Source organism: Ictidomys tridecemlineatus, chromosome 6, assembly GCF_052094955.1.
Source record: "Ictidomys tridecemlineatus isolate mIctTri1 chromosome 6, mIctTri1.hap1, whole genome shotgun sequence".
In the NCBI taxonomy this organism is placed as follows: domain Eukaryota; kingdom Metazoa; phylum Chordata; class Mammalia; order Rodentia; family Sciuridae; genus Ictidomys; species Ictidomys tridecemlineatus.
The window spans coordinates 156,338,686-156,359,908 of NC_135482.1; the positions used below are offsets into that span (position 1 = coordinate 156,338,686).

The following is a 21,223-nucleotide window of genomic DNA, read 5'->3' on the forward strand; positions in this document are numbered from 1 at the left end:
TCGTCTCTGGTTGTTCACACTCCATAAGAAAAGGTAGGGAGCTGTGTTTATCTTTGTTTTCTCCAGCACTTAGCATAGCACCTAACCCTTTCTTGAGGTGTAAATGAACAGGTAAATGAAGATTTAGTGTAATTTGGTAAGATGGGGTTATTAAACTCATTATAAATTGAAGCTGTAATTCAAAAATGATACAATACCCCTAACCTACCAAGCATCATAGCTTAAGTTTGCCTACCTCAAATGTTACATTAACCTACAGTTGGACAAAATCACATAGCACAAAGCCTGCTTTATATAAAGTGTTGATTATCTGATGTAATGTATTCAATACTATACTGAAGGGAGAAAACAGAATGATTTGGTATACTTTTACAAGCTGTTCTGTGATCAAGCCCTATGACTGACCATCCTTAAAGTTTAAGGAATTATCTGGAATCAGAATGTCTGGTGGGTCTTATTTCCTGCAAGAAACTTGGCTCTACAAACATAGATTTGCCACTTCTTCTTGATGCCCATGTTATTAACAGGATATCTTACTCTTATACAGCTGCTTTTAAACTCCATTTAAAAAGGTTCTGAATCAGTAGACCCTTTGACATTCTGGTAAAACTCTGGACCCCTTGTACAAATGTTTTTGAAATGCATTGTATAAAATACATAGAAACCAATAATATTAAAATAAATTAACAAAAAAAAATTTGGAGGGAGGAGTACTGGGGATTGAACTCAGGGGCGCTCTACCACTGAGTCATATCCCAGCCCTATTTTGTATTTTATTTAGAGATAGAGTCTCACTGAGTTGCTTAGCACCTCGCCATTTGTGAGGCTGGCTTTGAACTCTTGATCCTCCTGTCTCAGCCTCCTGAGCCACTGGGATTACAGGCATGCACCACCACGCCAGGCCAAAATATTTTTAAATTGTTTGAAATTAATGTATGTTTCATTGCCACATCAAGTGAAAATCTAGTGGCATGTCTAATAAATACCATAATTTTAAAGAAATGATGAACATAAATGATATCTGAAACATTTGTAATATACAAAAAAAACCTGTATTTCTATTGACAGTGAAATTACAGGTATTGCTAATGCCTATTTGTTGTCTACATTTATAACTGAGGACAATGCTAAATTCCAGAGGTTAGTGAACATAAAAGTTTTATTTTTATCATCAAGTTTAACAGTCCTCCTGAAACTATTCATGGACCCTGGGTTTCTGTACCTCAAGTTAAGATCCTTGATATAGAATTGTATGTTAAATGATTCATGAAGAAACAAATTAGTAAAACAAGACATATAAAAACAGAAAAATTAAAAGTAGAGAATTCGCTGGGCCCAGTGGTACATGCCTGTAATCCCAACAGCTCAGGAGGCTGACACAGGAGGATCACAAGTTCAAAACCAGCCTACAAATGGTGAGGCACTGAGCAACTCAGTCCCTGTCTCTAAATAAAATACAAAATAAGGCTGGGATGTAGCTCAGTGATCAAATGCCCCTGAGTTCAATCCTCAGTTCCCCCCCCGCCAAAAAAAGTGGAGAATTCTTTGCCATTTAAAGTAAATGAAGGAACACCTTCTTTGCCCAAGAATAACAGACCATGGAAGGCCTGTTGTCTACAAATTAATTTCCCTGATATGATGGTTCACTTGAGATAAAGGTGAAGAGATAGCCCCATCTTTGGAAGCTCTTTCCAGGGAAATCTCTGCATCAGTGTCAGTCCAGAATATTGTGGTATGAAAGAAGACTGATTTCGGGGCTGGGATTGTGGCTCAGCAGCAAAGCGCTCGCCTAGCACACTCGGAACCTGGGTTCAATCCTCAGCACCACGTAAAAATAAAGCATTGTGTTGTGTCCATCTACACCAAAAAATAAATATTTTTTAAAAATAAAAAAGAAGACTGATTTCAAGTCTCAACTTTGAATTTGTATGGAAGAAAGACTTTGGTTTCTCTGTCTACATAACAAATGAAATAATGCTTCTGTGCAAATTATAATTCAGTGAGCTAAGGTACAAGAAATAACAGTGTGAACTGAAAAGAATTCTAGATGTATAAATTTTGTTTCCCAAGCCATCAATTTTGGTTCTGATATATACCCAACTTTCAGAATCATTGACTGAGATTTATAATCTTTTGGGAATGCCAAAAATATAAGATAAAATCACAGTAACACATCTTGCTACTCTTATGATAGAGAAGTCCTTGATACTCCCATCTCAGCCTCCCAAGCTATTGGGATTACAGCTATAAATAGGAAAATCTCATTAAATTTTTAAACATTTTGATTAAGAGTGGTTGACTTTTTGCCTATAATATACCTAACTTACATGTGTCAAGGAGCTTTTCCTATTTATTAACTGAAATAATGATTGCATACTGTTTTGAATCCTTTAAATACTAAGATAAAATGAAGAAAAACAAGTCATTTTTAAAAAAACAAGATCCATCTGTAAGCTATAATGAAATAGGTGTTGGAGAACAAATATTTGTTTAATGCATATTTTTGGTTACTTAAACTATTTCTATAATCTGTTTATACTTTGTAAAACCTAAATAAATTTTGGTTTATTAGATAGAAATAGTGATTTCTATCTTTGTTTAGTTTACTTCAATAATAATTAGTCATAACTACTGGTTAAATTATTTTATACTAGTTGAATTTTACTGAATTCTGTCTATACCATCACATTTAATTGTTAGAACTTTATGAGTTAGGGCCAAGCCTGCAATCCCTGTGACTTGGGAGGCTGAGGCAGGAGGATAGAAGTTCAAAGCCAGCCCCAGCAACTTAGCAAGGCCCTGTCTCAAAATAAAAAACAATTTTAAAAAGGACTGGGGATGTGGCTCAATGTTTAAGTGCCCAGGGTTCAATCTTGGTACTTTACATAGTAGGTATTGTTATTCAGTTCAGAGGAGGAACTTGCCTAAGATCAAACAGCTGATAACTGAAGGAGCCATCACTTCAAATTCACTGCTTTGTTACCATAAAACAATATGTAATCATGACTAAAGAAGGAAATTCACTGACTTCTGACTATGTGTTCTAGATGCTTTCCTATACCTCATTTCATTGGCCACACTGTTAGCAGTTATTAACCCATTTAACAGTTGAGCAAAATGAAGCTTTGAAAGTTTAAGGGACTTACTCAAAATACTCAGTGAGAGAATTCAAACCAAGCCCACGATCTTTCCACTATCCCACATTGCTTGGTCAGAGTAACAGAACAGGACAGATACATTTATAGACAAACACACACACACACACACACACACACACACACACACACACAATTTGTCCTATTCTATATATATACACATACACATATATATAAATAATATATATACACACACATATGTATCTTTCCTATTCTATACATATACACATACATAAATATATATACACACATGCATACACACATATGCAGATACACACACACACACATATGGAGACAGGTATGTATGTGCATGTGCATATCTGGAGTCTCATGGCATTTTGCAACATCATGAACCACAAATGGAATGTGGGATGAATGGGACAATTATAAAAGGATATAATACTCCCGAAGTTCTTCCTGAATATAAGAAAGTTTTTGGTCATGTGATCCTAATTTGTCAAATCTGTGCTGCTTGTGTTTTTTCTATGAGACTCCATGACACAGACATTAAGTACTTCACTTGTGTTTTGCTTAATATATAATGTATTACATTTGGCAGTATACATGGCACTTCCTTCTGAAAATGTTCATCTTATTCCATTCATGCTTGCAAATAAAGTGCATCCATTAAACAGTTTGAAAATTACTTCTTTTATATTTACAGAGACAGCATTATTTCCATTTCCTTTAACTTAGTCATATGAATGAAAACAGCTCTTTCTAAAGCACACAGATACCAGTTTAATGTATTGAATTTAGAAAAAGTTCATTATTCTACTAAGTAATTAATATTCATTTAACAAGTATATATTCAGTACTAGCTATATGCCAGGCATGGACTTGAGTGCTGGGTTACAATGTAGACCTGTAAATATTGAATACTCAGCCTGTCTACTGGTTAACACCGTATCTTCGGGAAAGGAAAAGAAATTGTAAAAATCTCATGTAGAGGTAAATAAAACATATGAGGTCTCAATTATACCAGTGGTTAAAAATGGATTCAAACTAGATTCTCATTTATTCTAAATGTTAAAGACAATTTTGATTGGGCATTAAAATGCCATTTTTAATATGAGACTTATTTAATGGAGGTATAGAATCTATTTTAAATATGACATTTTTAAGCTCTTCTCTTTTTAAATAAAGCTTAAGCTGGCATTGTGGCACAGGCCTATAATCTTAGCAGCTCAGGAGACTGAAGCAGGAAGGTGGCAAGTTTGAAGACAATCTGGGAAAATAAGTGAGACTCTGTCTCAAAATAAAATGGACTGTGGGTGTACCTTGGTGGTAGAATGCCCCTGGGTTCAACTGCCAGAACTGAGCACGCCCAGACACACACACACACACACACACACACACACACACTCACTCACTCTCTCTGTCTCTCTCCCTCCCTCTCTCTCTCTCCCCCTCTCCCTCCCTCCCTCTCTCCCTCTCCCTCTCCCTCCCTCCCTCTCTCCCTCTCTCCCTCTCCCTTCCTGTCCCTCCCTCCCTCTCCCTCCCTTCCTGTCCCTCCCTCCCTCTCCCTCCCTTCCTGTCCCTTCCTGTCCCTCCCTCCCTCTCCCTCCCTCCCTCCCTCTCTCCCTCCCTCCCTCCCTCTCTCCCTCTCCCTCCCTTCCTGTCCCTCCCTCCCTCTCTCCCTCTCCCTCCCTCTCTCCCTCTCCCTCCCTCTCTTCCTGTCCCTCCCTCCCTGTCTCTCCCTCCCTCCCTCCCTCCCTCCCTCTCCCTCCCTCTCAATTTGTCTCATACACACACACACACACACACACACACCATTTTTTTTTTAAGAGAGATTGGACACAACATCTTTATTTTACTTTTATGTGGTGCTGAGGATCGAACCCAGCGCCCTGCGCATGCCAGGGGAACATGCTACCACTTGAGCCACATCTCCAGCCCAACCATTTTGAAGTCTTAAAAGATTTAAAAAAAAAAAAAAAAAAGGTTTAAATCTTTCCATTAAATTAAATGTTCATTTAGTTTCATTAGGTGGTTCTGTTTAAATACTATTAATTTTTTTTAGTTGTAAATGGACACAATACTTTTATTTATTTATTTTTGGTACCGAGCATCAAACCCAGTGCCTCACATGTGCTAGATAGGTGCTCTACCACTGAGCTATAACCCAGCCCAAATACTGATTAAATTATTGTGATCATAAAATTTATCTAACATAATTTTTCTTGAGTAATTTAAAATATTTTTACTTTATGTATAAAAATTATACATGTAATGGGGTACCATATTATAGTTTGGTACATGTACATATTGCATAATGTTCAAATCAGGGTAAGCACATGGATCTTCTCAATCATGTATCATTTCTTTGTGGCGAAAACATTCAGTCCCTTTACTGATTATCTACTTCTTAATAGCTGGGCTCTAAGACTTAATAGAGTAAAGCAAACAACATTAATTTAATAAATAGCATTTGTGAAAAGGTAACAATTCTATTTCTACTCAGTAAAACTTATTCACATATATAATTACTTCACCAATGTTATTACTTTTGTCATTGTTGTTTTCATTTAAGTGGTACTTTTCATTTGAGTGAGTAATGAGAAGGCAAGGAGTGTCAGGTGCTTTCCAACAAGCATGTTTTTTGTTTGGCTTTGATTCTGACTCCTTGAAAAACTCAGCTTTAGAGTTTAGCCAGTAACCAGTTCCTTTTAGAGAAGTGTAACCAATGTGGGCTGGACCAGAACCTGCCCTTAAAGAGCGGCTTTCAAAAGGATGCCTAAACTCATAAAGCAAGTGAGAATCTCTCAAGTGGCCCAAAAGGATTCAAGAAAGTTACTGCCTGATTTGAGGGGAAAGGAGAGGGAAAGCATTTCTTTCTAAATGCAGTTTTCTGTAGCAGCTTTTATTTTTGCTTTCAATTTTTTTCAATTAAGAAGAAATAAGATAAATGCCTTTGTAATGTGCAGGAATGTACTTACAAGAGAACAAACATAACCAATACATTTTGCTCCCTCACTCTTTGACTTTGGTGTTTTACTATCCTCCAAACTAGTGGTGTTGCTCTTGAAGTCTAACCTCTAGGCTTTGTACTTTGCAGTGCGATGGGCAGTATATTCCTCTCCCCAGTTTGCAAGGCATAGCAGTGTTAAACATCCCTAGCTATGCAGGAGGCACTAACTTCTGGGGTGGAACCAAAGAGGATGATGTAAGTAGCAAAATAGAAATAGAGTCTGTTACCTCAACAATGATTCAATTCATGTGATATCTTTTAAAGATGTACTTTTAATATTAATTTAATGTCAGACTGTTTTATACGGGGAAGGTATGGGGGTAGAATAGATTTGTTCAAGGTTTTATTTAAATAATTTTTCATGGGTTTACTCTAAAATTCCTTATTCTGGGTTGTAGGTTACAATTTGGGGGGTAAATGCAAAGTCATCTACTTGAGGAAAGTAAATTTAGGATATAAAGAAGGGAAGATCTTGCTTCTTAATCTTATACCGGTATTAGTTTTCTACTGCTGCTATAACAAATTAACACCAATTTAGTAAAAACACAGGTTTACCATCTTACATTTCTATATGGTATAAGTCTGACAAAGCCTCCCTGGGCTAATAAAATCAAGATGTCAGAGGGCTGTGTGACTTTGGAAGCAGTAAGAGAGAATCTGCTTCCTGTCCTTTCAGCTTTTAGAGGCTGCTCTTGTTCCTCCCACAGGTTGGATTTTCATTGCTTCACTCTAGTCACCTTTTCTGCCTTCCTCTTCCACTTTTTAGTGAGCCTTGTGATTACTTTGGGTCTATCCAGAGCATCAGGATAATTTTCCCATTTCAAGGTCCACAATTTAATTACATCACCAAAATTACTTTTGCCAAGTAATTAATCATCAGTTAGAACATTTGTTTCCTGATATTTTCAATGAAAGTTTTCAATTTGGATACTACTTTATGTTGTTTTTTTTTAGAATAATAATTATTTATGACAAAGAAAAAGAGGGGGCAAATGAGGGAATGTCAGTCTAAATTTAAATTTTTAAGTAATTAATTTTTGTGAAAAAGGCATCTAACATAAAGAAAAAGAAAGTTTACGTGAATTTTACCACCTGAGGTTTCTGTTTCCATAGTTCAATGCCCTAAAAAGTTGTTGTATTAAGATATAAGACACACGTGCATGCTACTTATAATACCTTGAAAGATCTCCCTTAGAATAACCAAGTGAACTGTATCATAATTTGCATGTTCATTAGCTTTAACCTGATGAAACTGTTTCACCTTTTGGGTTTCTTAGATTTCTAAAAATTATAGACATTAGCTTAGCAAAACATCTGAATTATATATGGCAGATGTTTGCTGCATTTATACCAAGATGAATCATTTAAAAATGCATTAGTCCAAACAGTGCTTTATGTAAATGAGTCTTCTATCCCTATGCAAAATCCTTTTTTAAAATTACATTTATTTTAAGCCATCTTCAGTGATTTTTTTCTCTTGGATTATCATTTTCTAATGTTTATTTGCTTTTTGCTCACTATTTTTATGTTTCTAAATATAGACAGATAGCAGGGTTTACATTATTTGATGTACCACTTTACCAAAATGTTCAGTGAAAATGAAACATAGTTTTTCCTTTCAGATATTTACTGCACCATCATTTGATGATAAGATCTTGGAAGTTGTTGCAATATTTGATAGCATGCAAATGGCAGTTTCAAGGGTCATTAAGCTGCAGCATCATCGAATAGCCCAGGTTTGTTTCTCTGACTATGCTTCTTGGGCCATGGAGGGCTGGGGGCTGCTATTCCAAATGACAGCTGTCCTGAATATGCTTCTATATGATATTGACTTTGCTGTCAGGTCAGTTCTTACTGTGTCATCATAAGTGGTTTAGCATAGAATTTCATTCCCACAGAATGGCCTAAATATCAAGCCTGAACACATGCAGAGATTGATGGTCAATTTCTCAGGATGACTTATACTCTAAAATAATGTGTTTTATTTCAGTGCCGCACAGTAAAAATCACCATATTTGGTGATGAGGGAGTCCCAGTGCAGGTGGATGGTGAAGCATGGGTCCAGCCTCCAGGGATTATCAAAATTGTGCACAAAAACAGAGCTCAGATGCTAACAAGGGACAGAGTATGTAACAACAACAACAAAAAAATTATTCTGGAATTTTATCAAATTGTTTTTTTTAAATTCTAAATTGTCATGAAAAATAGGAAATGGGAAAGATTTAAATTCTCTTAAATCTGACATTTAAATCATTGTGATTTTAAATATGAACAAATATTCAGTTTTGTTTTAAATTAAATATGTTTTTTAAAAGCTTTAGGCTTATATTGAGCAAAAGTACACAGAGGACTCTAATTGTATTCATTATTCACATACATCCTTCCTCCCATTACACACATATTCCCCTATTATTAATATTTTGCATTAGCATGGTACTTTTGTTGCAACTGATAAGCCAATATTAATACGTTATTAACTAAAATCCTAGTTCACATTACTCTGTGTTGTGTACTGAGGAGTTTTGACTTGTATCCACCATTATAGTGTCATGCAGATAGTTTTATGGCCTAAAACCCCTTAGGGTTCACCTATGCATCTGTCCTCCCTTATTCCTGGAAACCACTGATCTTTTTACTGTCTCCATTAGTTTTGTCTTCCCTGTAGTATATATTTTTAATTAAGGTCAAACCTTAACAAATAAAACTGACAATATTCATGCTATCTAGTAAAATAGTTAAGATAAAATATCAAAGTAAAATAAAATGGTAAAGATTGAAGCATAAATTGAAGAAATAAACATTGAAATTTAAAGTCTTTTTATTTTCAGTGATATATTTATCCTTATCGATCACATTACTCTTTTTTGTCTTGTTTTATGTTTGTGGTTTATTGAGTGAGGTGTTACAGAAAAAGAAAGCATAGTTTCAAAGATTTTCATATAATGTCTAAATACACATTTATCTGAGTCTCATGGCTGTTACACAAAACATTTACTGCAATACTACTTTTAAACAGGCCTTTGAAAGCACTCTAAAATCTTGGGAAGATAAACAGAAGTGCGACACTGGTAAAACAGTTCTTCGAACCCATTTGTTCATCCAGCATGCCGTTGACCTGGCAACAGAAGAGGTGTCACAGATGCAGCTGTGCTCCCAGGCTGCAGAAGAGCTTATTACTAGGTAGGAGGTTCTGCTGGCTTTCCAGACCACGAGAATCTCTAGTCTTAGCAAGTTTTGGTTTTTAATTTGTACTTTTAGTTGCTTGTAGAATCAAAAAGGGGTGCATTTACTGCCTCATGTTTGCCTCTACAATTGCCGTTCTCCTTTATCAAGTCCTCAGACCAGATCTTATACTTCTAGAAACATGATTAATTTACCCTGCCACATAATACTCTCTCCATTATCATTTCCTCTTTTACATATGGTCTTCACATTCTATTATTCACTTGCCTATTGCCTTATAATTATTAACTAAATGTTCATGGAATGTAGAAAGAAGCCCAAACATTAACCCTATTCCCAAAGAGAGTCAGATTATTAAAAAAAAAAAAGAGTCCTAGAACCAGTTTCTAACAAGTGTGCAACAGAATTTAGAAGCCACACATAAATTAATTTTGGTAGACAGAAAGGAAGAGATAAGAAATAGATTCTGAGTATAAAATACATGAAAAATCACTAGAACCAGAAGTGAGCTTCAGAGAAGAAAGACTTCTTGACTTCTCTTCACCTCAATCTTCTCTACCACATGGATATAAATGGAGCTACTTTACTGTGAAGATTATATAATACCTGAAAGGTAAAGCACATCATGTCCAGCTCTACATTTTGGGTATCATATGATATCTATAATATGATATAATTAGAGGACATGACAGGTTCCAAGTTGGACTAAAGATTTTAAATTACATCACAAATATTGAGGAGGTGATTTCATTTGCCAAGTAAAAATGGTCATCTGAACATTAATTCTTTCCCATTCTTTGAAAATGAGGAAAACATTTACCCATCTCTGTTCTTTTGATAAATTATCTATTTTCCATGGTTGCTCAACATTATTGATGCTATAATGCTCAGGTTCATTTTTAGGTTCCTTTATAATTTGTATACCAATTGCATGATCCTTAAGAATTAAATTCTTCTCTTACTCCTGATTCAAGTGTGTAGGACTTCTGATATTTTTCTTTTCTTTCTAGATTAAAGATCTTTCTCCTTGAAGATGTCAGAGGCAAAAAGTATTTGTCTACTCTTGCCTTCTTGCTCATCTGCAAACTTTGCATTATTTTCTGATAAACTTTTCCTCCTTCCTTTTCTTTGCCTTGGGGCCTTCTAGGATTTTTGCTTTCCAGAAACCATTCTTAGAGGTTTGACTACTTGAGGAGTGTGGCACAACAGGTTTTGGAGTTGAATGGAAATAGATCCTGGCTCTATCACTTATTAGTTCTATACATACACTCAGTCTCTCTGAGCCTCTACGTCTTCATCCATTAAGTGGAGATAACTAATCATAGCTACCCCTTAAAGTTGTGAACATTAAATTAGATAATGCTTGTAAAGCACTTAGTATACAGATGATATATATGTTCCCCTAATTTGTATACAGATAATATATATGTTGAATTTGAAGTTTCAATAAGTAAAAGTTTCTATTCTATATTTGTGATTCCTCTCTTTCCAATGATACTGCCAAATGAAGTATCACTCCATTTTGTTTGTAGCACTTCAAAATGCTTATTTCTGATTATGAACCTAACATTTTACATAAACAGTTTTTAATTTTTTGTTGCAATGAGGTCTACATTTTACAAATATATCCTGTGCCCTCCATAATTAAGCAGCCATTTAAAACTTTTTTTTCCTTGCTGATCTTTATAGGTTATTTTTTCCCAACTACTTCTATACTCCAGGGGAAAAAATCAGCAATGCCCCCAAAGTTTTTTGCTCACTGGTTTTGTTTTCATTTTTAGGATTTGTGATGCAGCCACAATTCACTGTCTTCTGGAACAAGAACTGGCCCATGCGGTGAATGCATGCTCACATGCACTGAATAAAGCCAACCCAAGGTGCCCGGAGGTGAGGATCTCATGGTAAATTCTCATTCCATGGATTCTTTTGGTATTACACATATGATCTTAATGCTGTAAAATATGCCACATCCTGTGAAAGAAAATGATGTAGTCCGTATGAGTTTCTCCCAGAAGCTTTTGGGAAATTTGTCACCAAATTTTTTTATTTTCCTTTTTCTCCCATGTTTTTCACTCCTATCCTTCAGTTCTCCCCATTTTTTTCTATTTCACTTTCAGTCATTTTCCACCTTCCTTCAAGTGTTTCTCCTTTTAACTGCTATCATCTTTCCTTAGTCCTTTCATACCGTCTCTCCTGCACCTTAATCAAGGCCAGACTTAAAAATCAGTGTACATTCTGTTAGAGATGTTTGCTCACTTTTGAAATTGTGCACTGAAATTACTCCTACTTCATTTTGTTTTGCTGAATTTGAAGTTGATACTTATGTAAAATTTTTAATGCAGAAGTTAAATAATAGAAGAGATAGAACATAACTCTCTTGAATTATAAAACATAGTACAATGGTATAGTATAGAGAAAACTGATAGTGTTATTCTTGTAAGTAAATTGAAGTTACTTAAATTAGCATTTAAGTAAATGCTAGTTCTCAAGATTACAGTCCAAAAAGTAATTTGATTGAAAGTGAAAGTCAATAAATAGACCTAACTAGAGTTGACCCTGAACAACAAAGGGCTTAAGGGTACCAACTCCCATACACAGTCAAAATTCTGTGTTTAATTTTTGACTCCCTAAAAGCTTACCTCTTAATAGCCTGCTGTTGACTTACATCAAAAGCCAATTCACCCATATTTTGTATGTTATATGTATTGTGTACAGTTAGAAATATGCAAACCATGAGAGATCACATGAGTGATGATTTGCTGGAGAGACATCTGCTCAGGTGGAGGTCATTAGTGTCACATGACATTTTAAGTGGATATTATCAACACTTGAGCCTCCTGCAATTGCAATAGGAAGTGGCTATGAAATTATTATAGTAGGACAGTATTACTAAGGTTAATTTTATGCTGTTTACATTTCTCCCAACAGTGAATGGCATTATGTAAGGTTTGTTTCCATATATTTTGATGGATTTTAACTTTTTATTGGAGATTTGTGCCTATAACAGAATTTTGATAGATTTTTCTAAAAACTGTGATGCGAATTTAAATCATGAATGAATGTAATTTAAAGTATTTACTTACAGTGGAATCCTAGTTTAATACAGAATTATGTGTCTTTGATATTCTTCTTTTCTAGAATCTTACAAGAGATACTGCCACTGAAATAGCCATCAATGTGAAGGCGTTGTATAATGAAACAGAATCTTTGCTAGTTGGGAGGGTTCCTTTGGTAAGAAAAAGAAGTGATTGATAATATCACAATGATGAAATAATTATTTGGGCCTTACCTTTACTAGGGAATGTGCATTCAGTAGATCCTAAGGCAAGAGCAGCCCTCCGGCCTTCATTCTCGGACCTTCCTTTTTGCCGGCTTTTGCCTTCCAGAAAATATAGGGCTAAATTTGGAAGTTATGATTCAGGCTAACAGAAGTAGACATTCCCCTCATAGATGTCATTATGTGTGTACATAGCATCCCACTCTCCCAGTCAGCTTTGAAAGACTCAGGCTTAATAAAATGTAGTAGTCATTCCTCAGCACTCATTTATGCATAAAAGTAGAGGGAATCATAGGTTTAATGTCCCAAATTAACATTTGAAAAATTATTGACATGGTTCTTCAGATTTACTTAAAGAGGTCACTGTGTAGATGCAGCATTTCAAGAACTAAATTTCAGGAAATATCCCTAGTTTAACTCAGTTTGATCCTGTAAGTCAAGTTTAGGTAAGTCTAAATCTGACACAGTCCACTGACCTAAAGCATAAATGCTAATCCAGAGTCCGTCTTTGTTTAAAAATACCTCACCATTGTCAAATGTTCTAGGATGTTGGATCTTGTCGCCACCTAGAGTTCACTTGAGGCATTTTCACGTATGCTGTGGTCCCTGTGTGGCATGCCTAGAGCATTAGCTGTCTTTTCCTTCCTCATAACTATTCTAATTGATAAGTGGTGATCTCAGAACATTTTGTTTGATAGTAATTTCATCTCTGCTTGGGTAAATATACACATAAATAAAGTCATAGAAATCATTAAAGTCATAATATTTGTGCTAGGTGGTGTATGAATGGGAATTCCTTCCCATAGCCAGCCTAAGTAATCATGCTTGAAATTTCTGTTTAATTGTAGGCCAAAAAAAAAAGTGCCACTCTTGGAGCATCCTTTGCTCTGAGAGCTTAAAGGCAGGATGAAGGCCAATGCCCTTTCTATATCCTCCTTGGGATACAGAAATACAGCTTCTATGGGACAAAAGGTAGCTGTCTCTACTGTGGCCTTCCAGAAAAACTTAGGGAGAAACTTCAGTTACCTCTTGATAAAATCAATGGAAATATCTACTTGGCTGTTTTGGGCACTCCTACTGTTAAACAGAATCTTCTCCTTTTCTAAAATGAGTCCTATAGGAAATCCCGTGAATTGTGACTTGGGTTCCAATTTTTATTTTGAGGATATGTGTTTTTTCTGTTACTTGAATTACATTTAAGATAATTTCTGACAAGAACTAGAAGCATGACTTTGTCCTCAACACCAAAAGTACCCTCTTTGTGCTACTTTGTAATTATCTATCAATTGTATTATATGAAAATAGAAACACCTGCCCCCCCACACACACACATGCATGCACACACACACATTTCATTTTCTGTCATTGTCAAATATAAATGTTTGATTTAAAATGTGTTGTAGTTAATTTTGCCAACACTCTTAACAATAGTGAAATGATAATAAATATTCGATCATATTTTAAATAACTAAGGTTTATCCTTTATTTTACTTTTAGAAAGAATATTACTAGCCATTTAATCAATTTTATAAAACATATCCTTAAACTAAAATGAAAGTGCAACATTAGGGTAGAGAATCTCCATATTTTTATGAATGACTAGAAAAGGTAGATATCTTTAAAAACCTAGGGGGAAAATAGCAAAAAAAAAATAATATTCACAATAAATAATAGCAATATTCTCTCTGAACTTTCAATTCTAAAAGTATATGAGTATGTATATAGGTTCTCTAAGTTTTAAAGTAATTTATGAAAGTACTGGTTAGCTAGAAGAGACTTCAGAAATAATGTCCCTTTGTTCTATTTCTGAAAGAGAAAACTAAGGCTCCTGAAAGCAATTACCCCTCCCTTGTTTGCACAGTTCATTAGTCACAAGGCCAGGTCTAGAACCCAATCATCTGCCCTCCTGTTTTGTGCATAACAGTGTTTACTTCATCTTTAGTCATTTACATACATGCATTTCACTAAATGCTATGAATGGGTTAAAGGTGAATAACAGGTGACCAGTTAAAGTCTCTAAATGTATCCAAACCCTATTCTAGACTATTAACCACTTAGCTTTTTGGTTTTGCCCTGATTTTTACAACAGCTTTTCATCACACATTTTTCTTAGATTTATTTTCTTCTCTTAAACTCACTCTTTTAGTTTTTGAGCAGATTTTTTATACCATTTCTTTTTATGATAAGTTTATGACAAGTTAAAAATATTATTTATTCATAGGACGATCTATGTTAATCAGATTTGTGGCACAAATCAGTAGAATAATGAAACAGATCACTAGTATAAGCATTAAGAATGGGTAAATAGATGCTTGGAATGGAGGAAGGAGGAACAGAGGGAGGGAAAGGTTTACTTAGAAACACTAAAAGCAGTACTTTCTCTGTGATATTATTAAAGTCAGGTTAGCTACATATATCATCTCTGGGAATTAAGAATTAGCATAAATCTATCCAGATATTTTTAAATGAAAATATAAAGAATTGTTCTTTTTAAAAAATTCTCTCATTTAAAAATTAGCATAATAAATAAGGATGTTCACTTTCAAAATAAATTAGTTGTTCTTTTTAAGTCGGTTGCTGAGTATTGTTTTGTTTTGCTTTTTAATCTGCTGGTAAATAGCAGTTGGAATCTCCACATGAAGAACGGGTGGCTAGTGCCTTACATTCTGTGGAGGTGGAGTTACAGAAATTAACAGAGATCCCCTGGCTTTATTACATCTTACACCCCAATGAAGAGGAGGTATGTAAAATTCAGTCTGTTTCTTTATGATTATAGACCATATGACAATAGAATCTGAGCTTATCTTTGAAAAAGATATATAGGGGAAAATAGATTTCCAACACTATTCTCAAATGTACTGTTCTTAAGTAAGGAAGAAAAGGTATTTTTGTGAACACAGGTATTATATGGGAATTGGTAGATTTTCACAAATACATTATGCCAGGAGCTTTTTGGAAGAAATCACTACTGTTCTACAACATGTAGTATTGATAACCTATTCCTATATTCTCTCTGTTGAAAGTGGACTTTTCTTCTCTTAATATCCTACAGCAATTCCTTTTTGCTCTATTTGAACAGGAGCCTCCAATGGATTGCACCAAAAGGAACAACAGAAGCACAGTATTTCGTATAGTGCCAAAGTTTAAAAAGGAAAAAGTTCAAAAGCAGAAGACAAGTACTCAGCCTGGTAGGTAGTCCACATGATGGGAAAAAAAATAACACATTAATGTCATTGAAGTGTTGAAAATGTTGAGAGCCAGATAGTGATGAGCATTGCCGTCATGAATGTACTAAACATCATTGAAATGTATACTTTAAAATTGTTGATATAGTGAATTTTACCATAAAAATCACATCATACCTAGAATATGTCTAAGTAGTTATGAAGCTTAGAAGGAAATGAATGGCTGCTAGCTTGCTTCTCTGTTTGGTGGATATCATTGTGTCTGTCCAGATGGGACTTTATCTTTCTCAACAGCAACTCAAGTTATCAGTGTGTAACTTGTTTTTCTTCTTCAGAGTCCAAAATTGAGATCACTGTGATAAATGAAACACAGAAACTTTCATTGACTCCTAAATAAAGTTGCTAAATGTATTTTTCCACCTAAAGTTATATCTTCTTTTCTCCTGTTTTAAGGACATCATGTTAACCTGTTGATAATGACCATCAGCTGTGCTATCTGCATTCTCAAGCAAAATTAAACCTCTCTCTGCTGCTGTTTTTCTAGCTTCTTCTCCATCTTCTCTAAAGATGAAACTTACTGCTATTCTAATCTGAAGCACCTTCAAGTTCTGTACACATGAGAGCAAATCTTTTTCATAAGTCCTTAGCTTATAAGAATTTTATAAATTTTTCTGAGTTAGCTATCTCATTTTTAAATAATGATATAAAATCCTACTTATGATATTCATAGAGCAGCTACGGAAGGGCATTTAAAAACAAAATACAGCAAATAAGTAGGCTTTTATTAAGCTAATCCATGTTGAATAAAATGTATAAGAATGATTATACATACTGAAAAATAACATGATCAACTAATCTTAGAGAATAGTACTGACAGTTTTTAAATGACGTGAAGTTGATTTAACAGCACATTTATTGCCATAATTATCAATAGCAGTAGAATCAATAAAGGCTACACTTAAAGTCAGCAAGACCTTAAACATGAAAGTGTAAAATTGAGTACCCCATAACAGATTTTAAATTCTAATTAGCATTTGTAGCTCATTTCTAACTAAAACTGTTTTCATCCACTGTCTTAAGGAAATTATCAGGCCTTATTCAGACTTGCACCACTAATCCTAACGATTCGAAATAAAATTTTCTGTATGTTGTGTGGCGTGGTTAGTTTTAATGAGGAAATTGAACAAAAGCTGAAGGCATGGTGCTGCACGATAGCCAGTGTCTGTATAGTCAGACCCTTGTGCTGATTGATAGTCTGTAACCTGCATGGGAAAAAAATGGAACTATAGTTCTGTTGAACAACACCTTTGACCTTTTCTTTGCTAGCACTGCTGCTGCACTCTGTTTTGCATCTCCTTTGGCCAACCTTTGCTTTGTAATGCATTGAGCATGTAGAAATTAAGGGGGTTTTGCTCTTAACTTTGGTAGTTCAGAAATGGGGCACTGAGGAAGTTGCTGCTTGGCTGGATCTGCTCAATTTGGGAGAGTACAAAGAAATCTTCATCCGTCATGACATCAGAGGGGCTGAACTTTTGCATCTGGAAAGGCGAGATCTTAAGGTATTTCCTTTGTGCTATTCTTCTGCTCTTGAAATTTTTTCTTGCAAAACAGAATTCTTTCTCCTGTGCTTCTTCTGTTATGTGCTTTCAGCTTGGCTTGTGTTATGCAAATGTGCAGTAATCTAATATCCCCTGTCCTGTGGTCTGAGGTCCTTGTGTGCTTTCTAAACAAGAACGTGTCAGCAATATTTTCTTGTCAAAATCATTCTGTATTATAGCTAACACACTGCATGAGCTTAGTAATTTTTCTCTGCATCCACTTTTGTGACTTTCTGTGCTAATATCTCCAAATGGGTCATGTTTCCATCAGCTCATTGGACTGGATCAGCATGGAAGGGGGGTAATTGTTGCTGGGAAAAAAAAAACAAAAAAATCTAATATAAACTTAACAACTAAAGACAAAGCCTTTCTATTATGTGGGATATTATGAGAGACTTATAGCAATTGCTACTTAGAGTTCTGTGATTTTGTTTGATTCTAAATTGGCCTTTCATAGGTTGCATCATTAACTAGACCAATTAATTCAAACTCCCTTGAAGCAAAAATTACATATAGCTATGCTAGAAAGCAGTTCAGAGTGTATTTGTTATTTGGGACAGGGAAGGAAAATCATTTATCAACTGTCTGCAGCAATTCCCTTTTCTTCTTTGGGTTGAAACTCAACAGTAGAAACCGCCCAAGTAGCCTGTTTTGTCTGCTAAGAGTGAAATTTTTATCATGTTAAATTTTCTTGCCCCATGCTGCCACTTAAAAACTATAATAAGTAACATTGTTGGAACAATCCCTTTATCGTAGACCAAGTTTTACAATGTCTAGAATTATGGCAGTAAATTCCTAACACATCCACAAGCTATTGTGCTTTGTCTGTTTTAAGTCAGCAGAAATCTTTGAAGAGATAATGGTGGTATAAAATATAGGTCTTTATTGAGTAGTCAGTTTAGCACATCAAAAGGTGAATACCATTTATACCAAAAAATCTTTAGCTGGAATAATAATAAAATAACAGGTAATTAACTTGATTGAGAGATCTAATTCTGGAACAGAACAAAATATACAATGGTAGAGTTGAAGCCAAGATTGACTTCAAAACTTGAAATGAGTGCACAAAAATAATAAATGTAGGGGATCTTTTCAATAAATTCATATAGCTTCTGCTACCCTGGGCAGACTACAGTACTTATAATGTAGCTATTCAATGTATTACTGTATTGTGCAGTTTCTCTAAATGATATCTGTCCTCTAGAGGCCTGCATCTCATTGACCATAAGTAAGCATACATTCAAAGAAAACCCTCTGTGTATGTATAAAAAATACATATTTAAATAGGTCTATGTGCATGTGCTGTGTGCTATATAATGCATATATGTTATACAAATACAGGCACAAAAACACAGAGAAACATACATGCACACACTGAATGAAGCACATATTTACAGAATGACAAAACAAATCTCATATGTACACTGAGGAAAACTTGGGTGATAGGACCTGTTTAAGGAAAAAAAAATAAGACTAGAAAAGAGATGGTTTAAGAATTATTTTAGTAAACTTTCTCTTTAGCTTTTCATGTTGTTTGTTTTTCATTTCTAATGCAAATTATATTTTCTCCCTGAAAACTTTTTAGAAATTTGTATTGACACTGACCTTTTTAACTCTTTTGGTTGTGAAACAGAGTGTAGGGGAGTGGTAAAAGGACATTTTTTTTTTTTTTTTTTTTTACAGAAAGAGCCTTCTGTAGCACAAAACCATAAAGCTAGAGAAGTCTCCCCTGACATTCTGTGGTTGTGGCTGTCAGAGCACAGAACAGCCTCTCAATGTTGGTGAAGGAGTACCTGCCCCTTGGGTCATCTCATCCATCCCTGTTCCTTCAAATGCTACTTGTGATTTTATCAATGGTACACAAGTTATATCTGTCCCTGCCTGATGTCATTTATGAACTTCAAGATTATGTCACCAACTGTCCACTTGATACTTGAGTATCACACAGGGACATAATTTTGACACATCCAAACCAGGCTCTTGATCTCCTATCCCACTCCTATTGAGCCCCTTTGTCAGTGTTGAGCATTTTAGTAAATCAAGCCTCTGGTTCTCCAAGTGCTAAAGGCCAAGAAATCCAGAGTCTCAAGTTAACACCTTTCTCTTCCTTATCCACGCCCCACAACCTATCAAGCCTCTCACCATATCACATTGATCCTAGTCTGCATTCGTTACTCTAATCTGTCTATAATCCTGCTCCACACTACTGTCACATCTTGTTTGTGAAAACTCATTAGCTTCCCAACTTGCTTTTTTACTGCAACTTTGTCTCCCCAGTCCATTATCCACATTGCAACCAGAGTGATATTTTAATATCAGCAATCTAGTATATCTAGTTTTCTGTTTAAAACCTTTCAGTGACTTTCCATTGCAATGAGAATAAAGACTTACATGGTTATGGAGGCCTTTGAGATTCTTCCAATTTACATGACCTCCTGTAGAGTCTCTAACCCCTCACTGCCTTAAAAATGCAACATGCCTTCTTACTTAGGGATACCCTCTTTTGCTGTGCTTCTCCCCTTCGCTCCACTTGGCTAACTCCTACTGAGAGGCTGGCTTAAATGTTACTTCTTTATCAACAAAAACAACTCGAGATGGCAGAGTGACCATCTAAAGTTGGGAAAAGCGGGCAGGGATGTAGCTCAGTGGAGCTGCTTGCCTAGCATGCACAAGGCCCTAGGTTCTCTCCTTAGCACTGCAAAAAAATAAAAATATATAAAAATAAAGAATAAATAAATAATTAAAAGAAAGCTAGGAAAGAGAATACATGTCTAAAATGCTTTAACAGATGAAGAAGCAAACTGACCGTAATATTTCCCCTGCTGGAACACAGTAGGAGAAACTGGGGGGTGTCAGAGAAAATGGTAAAGTAATGGTAGAGGGAATTTTGTTTATTTTTTTGCTTGGTAAATTGTGTATATGTAGGATAACTGAAAACATATGCTTTCCAAAACTAGGACTATTAATCCAAAGAATGAAAAAGCCAATAGTAAAGAGTATGATAAAAATAAGTATAAAAATAAGGGCTGGGATTGTGGCTCAGCGGTAGAGCATTCTCCTAGCTGGTATGATACTCTGGGTTTGATCCTCAGCACCACATAAAAATGAATGAATAAAACAAAGATATTGTGTCCAACTACAACTAAAAAATATTTTTAAAAAAAGTATACAATAATATGTGACAAACAATATATGATGATATAAAAAATACAAGAAGTGTTACAGCATAACTTTATCACAGTTTAGCTTCTAGGAGACATGAAAGTACTGAATTCTAACTGAAATAAAATATAGCTAAGAAGGTTATGCCATTCTATCTTACATTATGGAAAACATTGATCTCATTATACCAAAAGATTAACTCTGAGAGCGGTCTACCTCATTACAAAGAAGTTTTTCTTCTGGAGAATACAGTGTGTATATGGCCTAAAATAAAATATTTAATTAATATTTAAATGTATTTTGTAAGTAGATACCTGCATTGTCACAAGTATAAAATATACTTAAATATTCTAATTCAAATAAAAAAACCTAAATAAGACTGTAAATGCATTTACATTCTAAATCTAGATAACATACACTGGTATCTTCCTCTAGGATATGGCCATGCTTTTAAGTCTGATCTTTATCATATATTCAGAACATGTATAGTCACCTTATCTAATTTTTGGATGTCCTAATATCATATGAGAATTTTTTCTGGGTCAATTAAATATGATATAAATGTCACTTTTTAATTATCTCAAGCTCAAAAATAGCACTACCTTTAGAAAGAATATTTTCCAGAAGGATCAGAATCACCAGTAGCTTTGCTGCAGTGGAGCTCAAAAAGTTCATCAAGTGTAGGGAGAAAG

At 35.0% G+C, this 21,223-nt stretch overlaps 1 protein-coding gene across 4 annotated transcripts in view; it reads left to right on the forward strand.

Moving 5' to 3' along the window:
• Dgkh (diacylglycerol kinase eta) overlaps window positions 1-21,223 on the forward strand; it is a 185,474-nt gene that overhangs the window by 150,510 nt on the left and 13,741 nt on the right. For 2 of the 4 annotated variants that reach the window (XM_078015867.1, XM_013364905.4), the window contains exons 22-30: window positions 6,214-6,321; window positions 7,749-7,862; window positions 8,117-8,251; window positions 9,143-9,306; window positions 11,091-11,196; window positions 12,448-12,540; window positions 15,207-15,326; window positions 15,666-15,774; window positions 17,200-17,330. In XM_078015867.1, coding sequence (XP_077871993.1) covers window positions 6,214-6,321; window positions 7,749-7,862; window positions 8,117-8,251; window positions 9,143-9,306; window positions 11,091-11,196; window positions 12,448-12,540; window positions 15,207-15,326; window positions 15,666-15,774; window positions 17,200-17,330 — 1,080 coding nt within the window. Of the gene's footprint in view, window positions 1-6,213; window positions 6,322-7,748; window positions 7,863-8,116; window positions 8,252-9,142; window positions 9,307-11,090; window positions 11,211-12,447; window positions 12,541-15,206; window positions 15,327-15,665; window positions 15,775-17,199; window positions 17,331-21,223 lie in introns of those variants that run through there. The other 2 variants (XM_078015868.1, XM_078015869.1) reach the window with 2 other exon arrangements.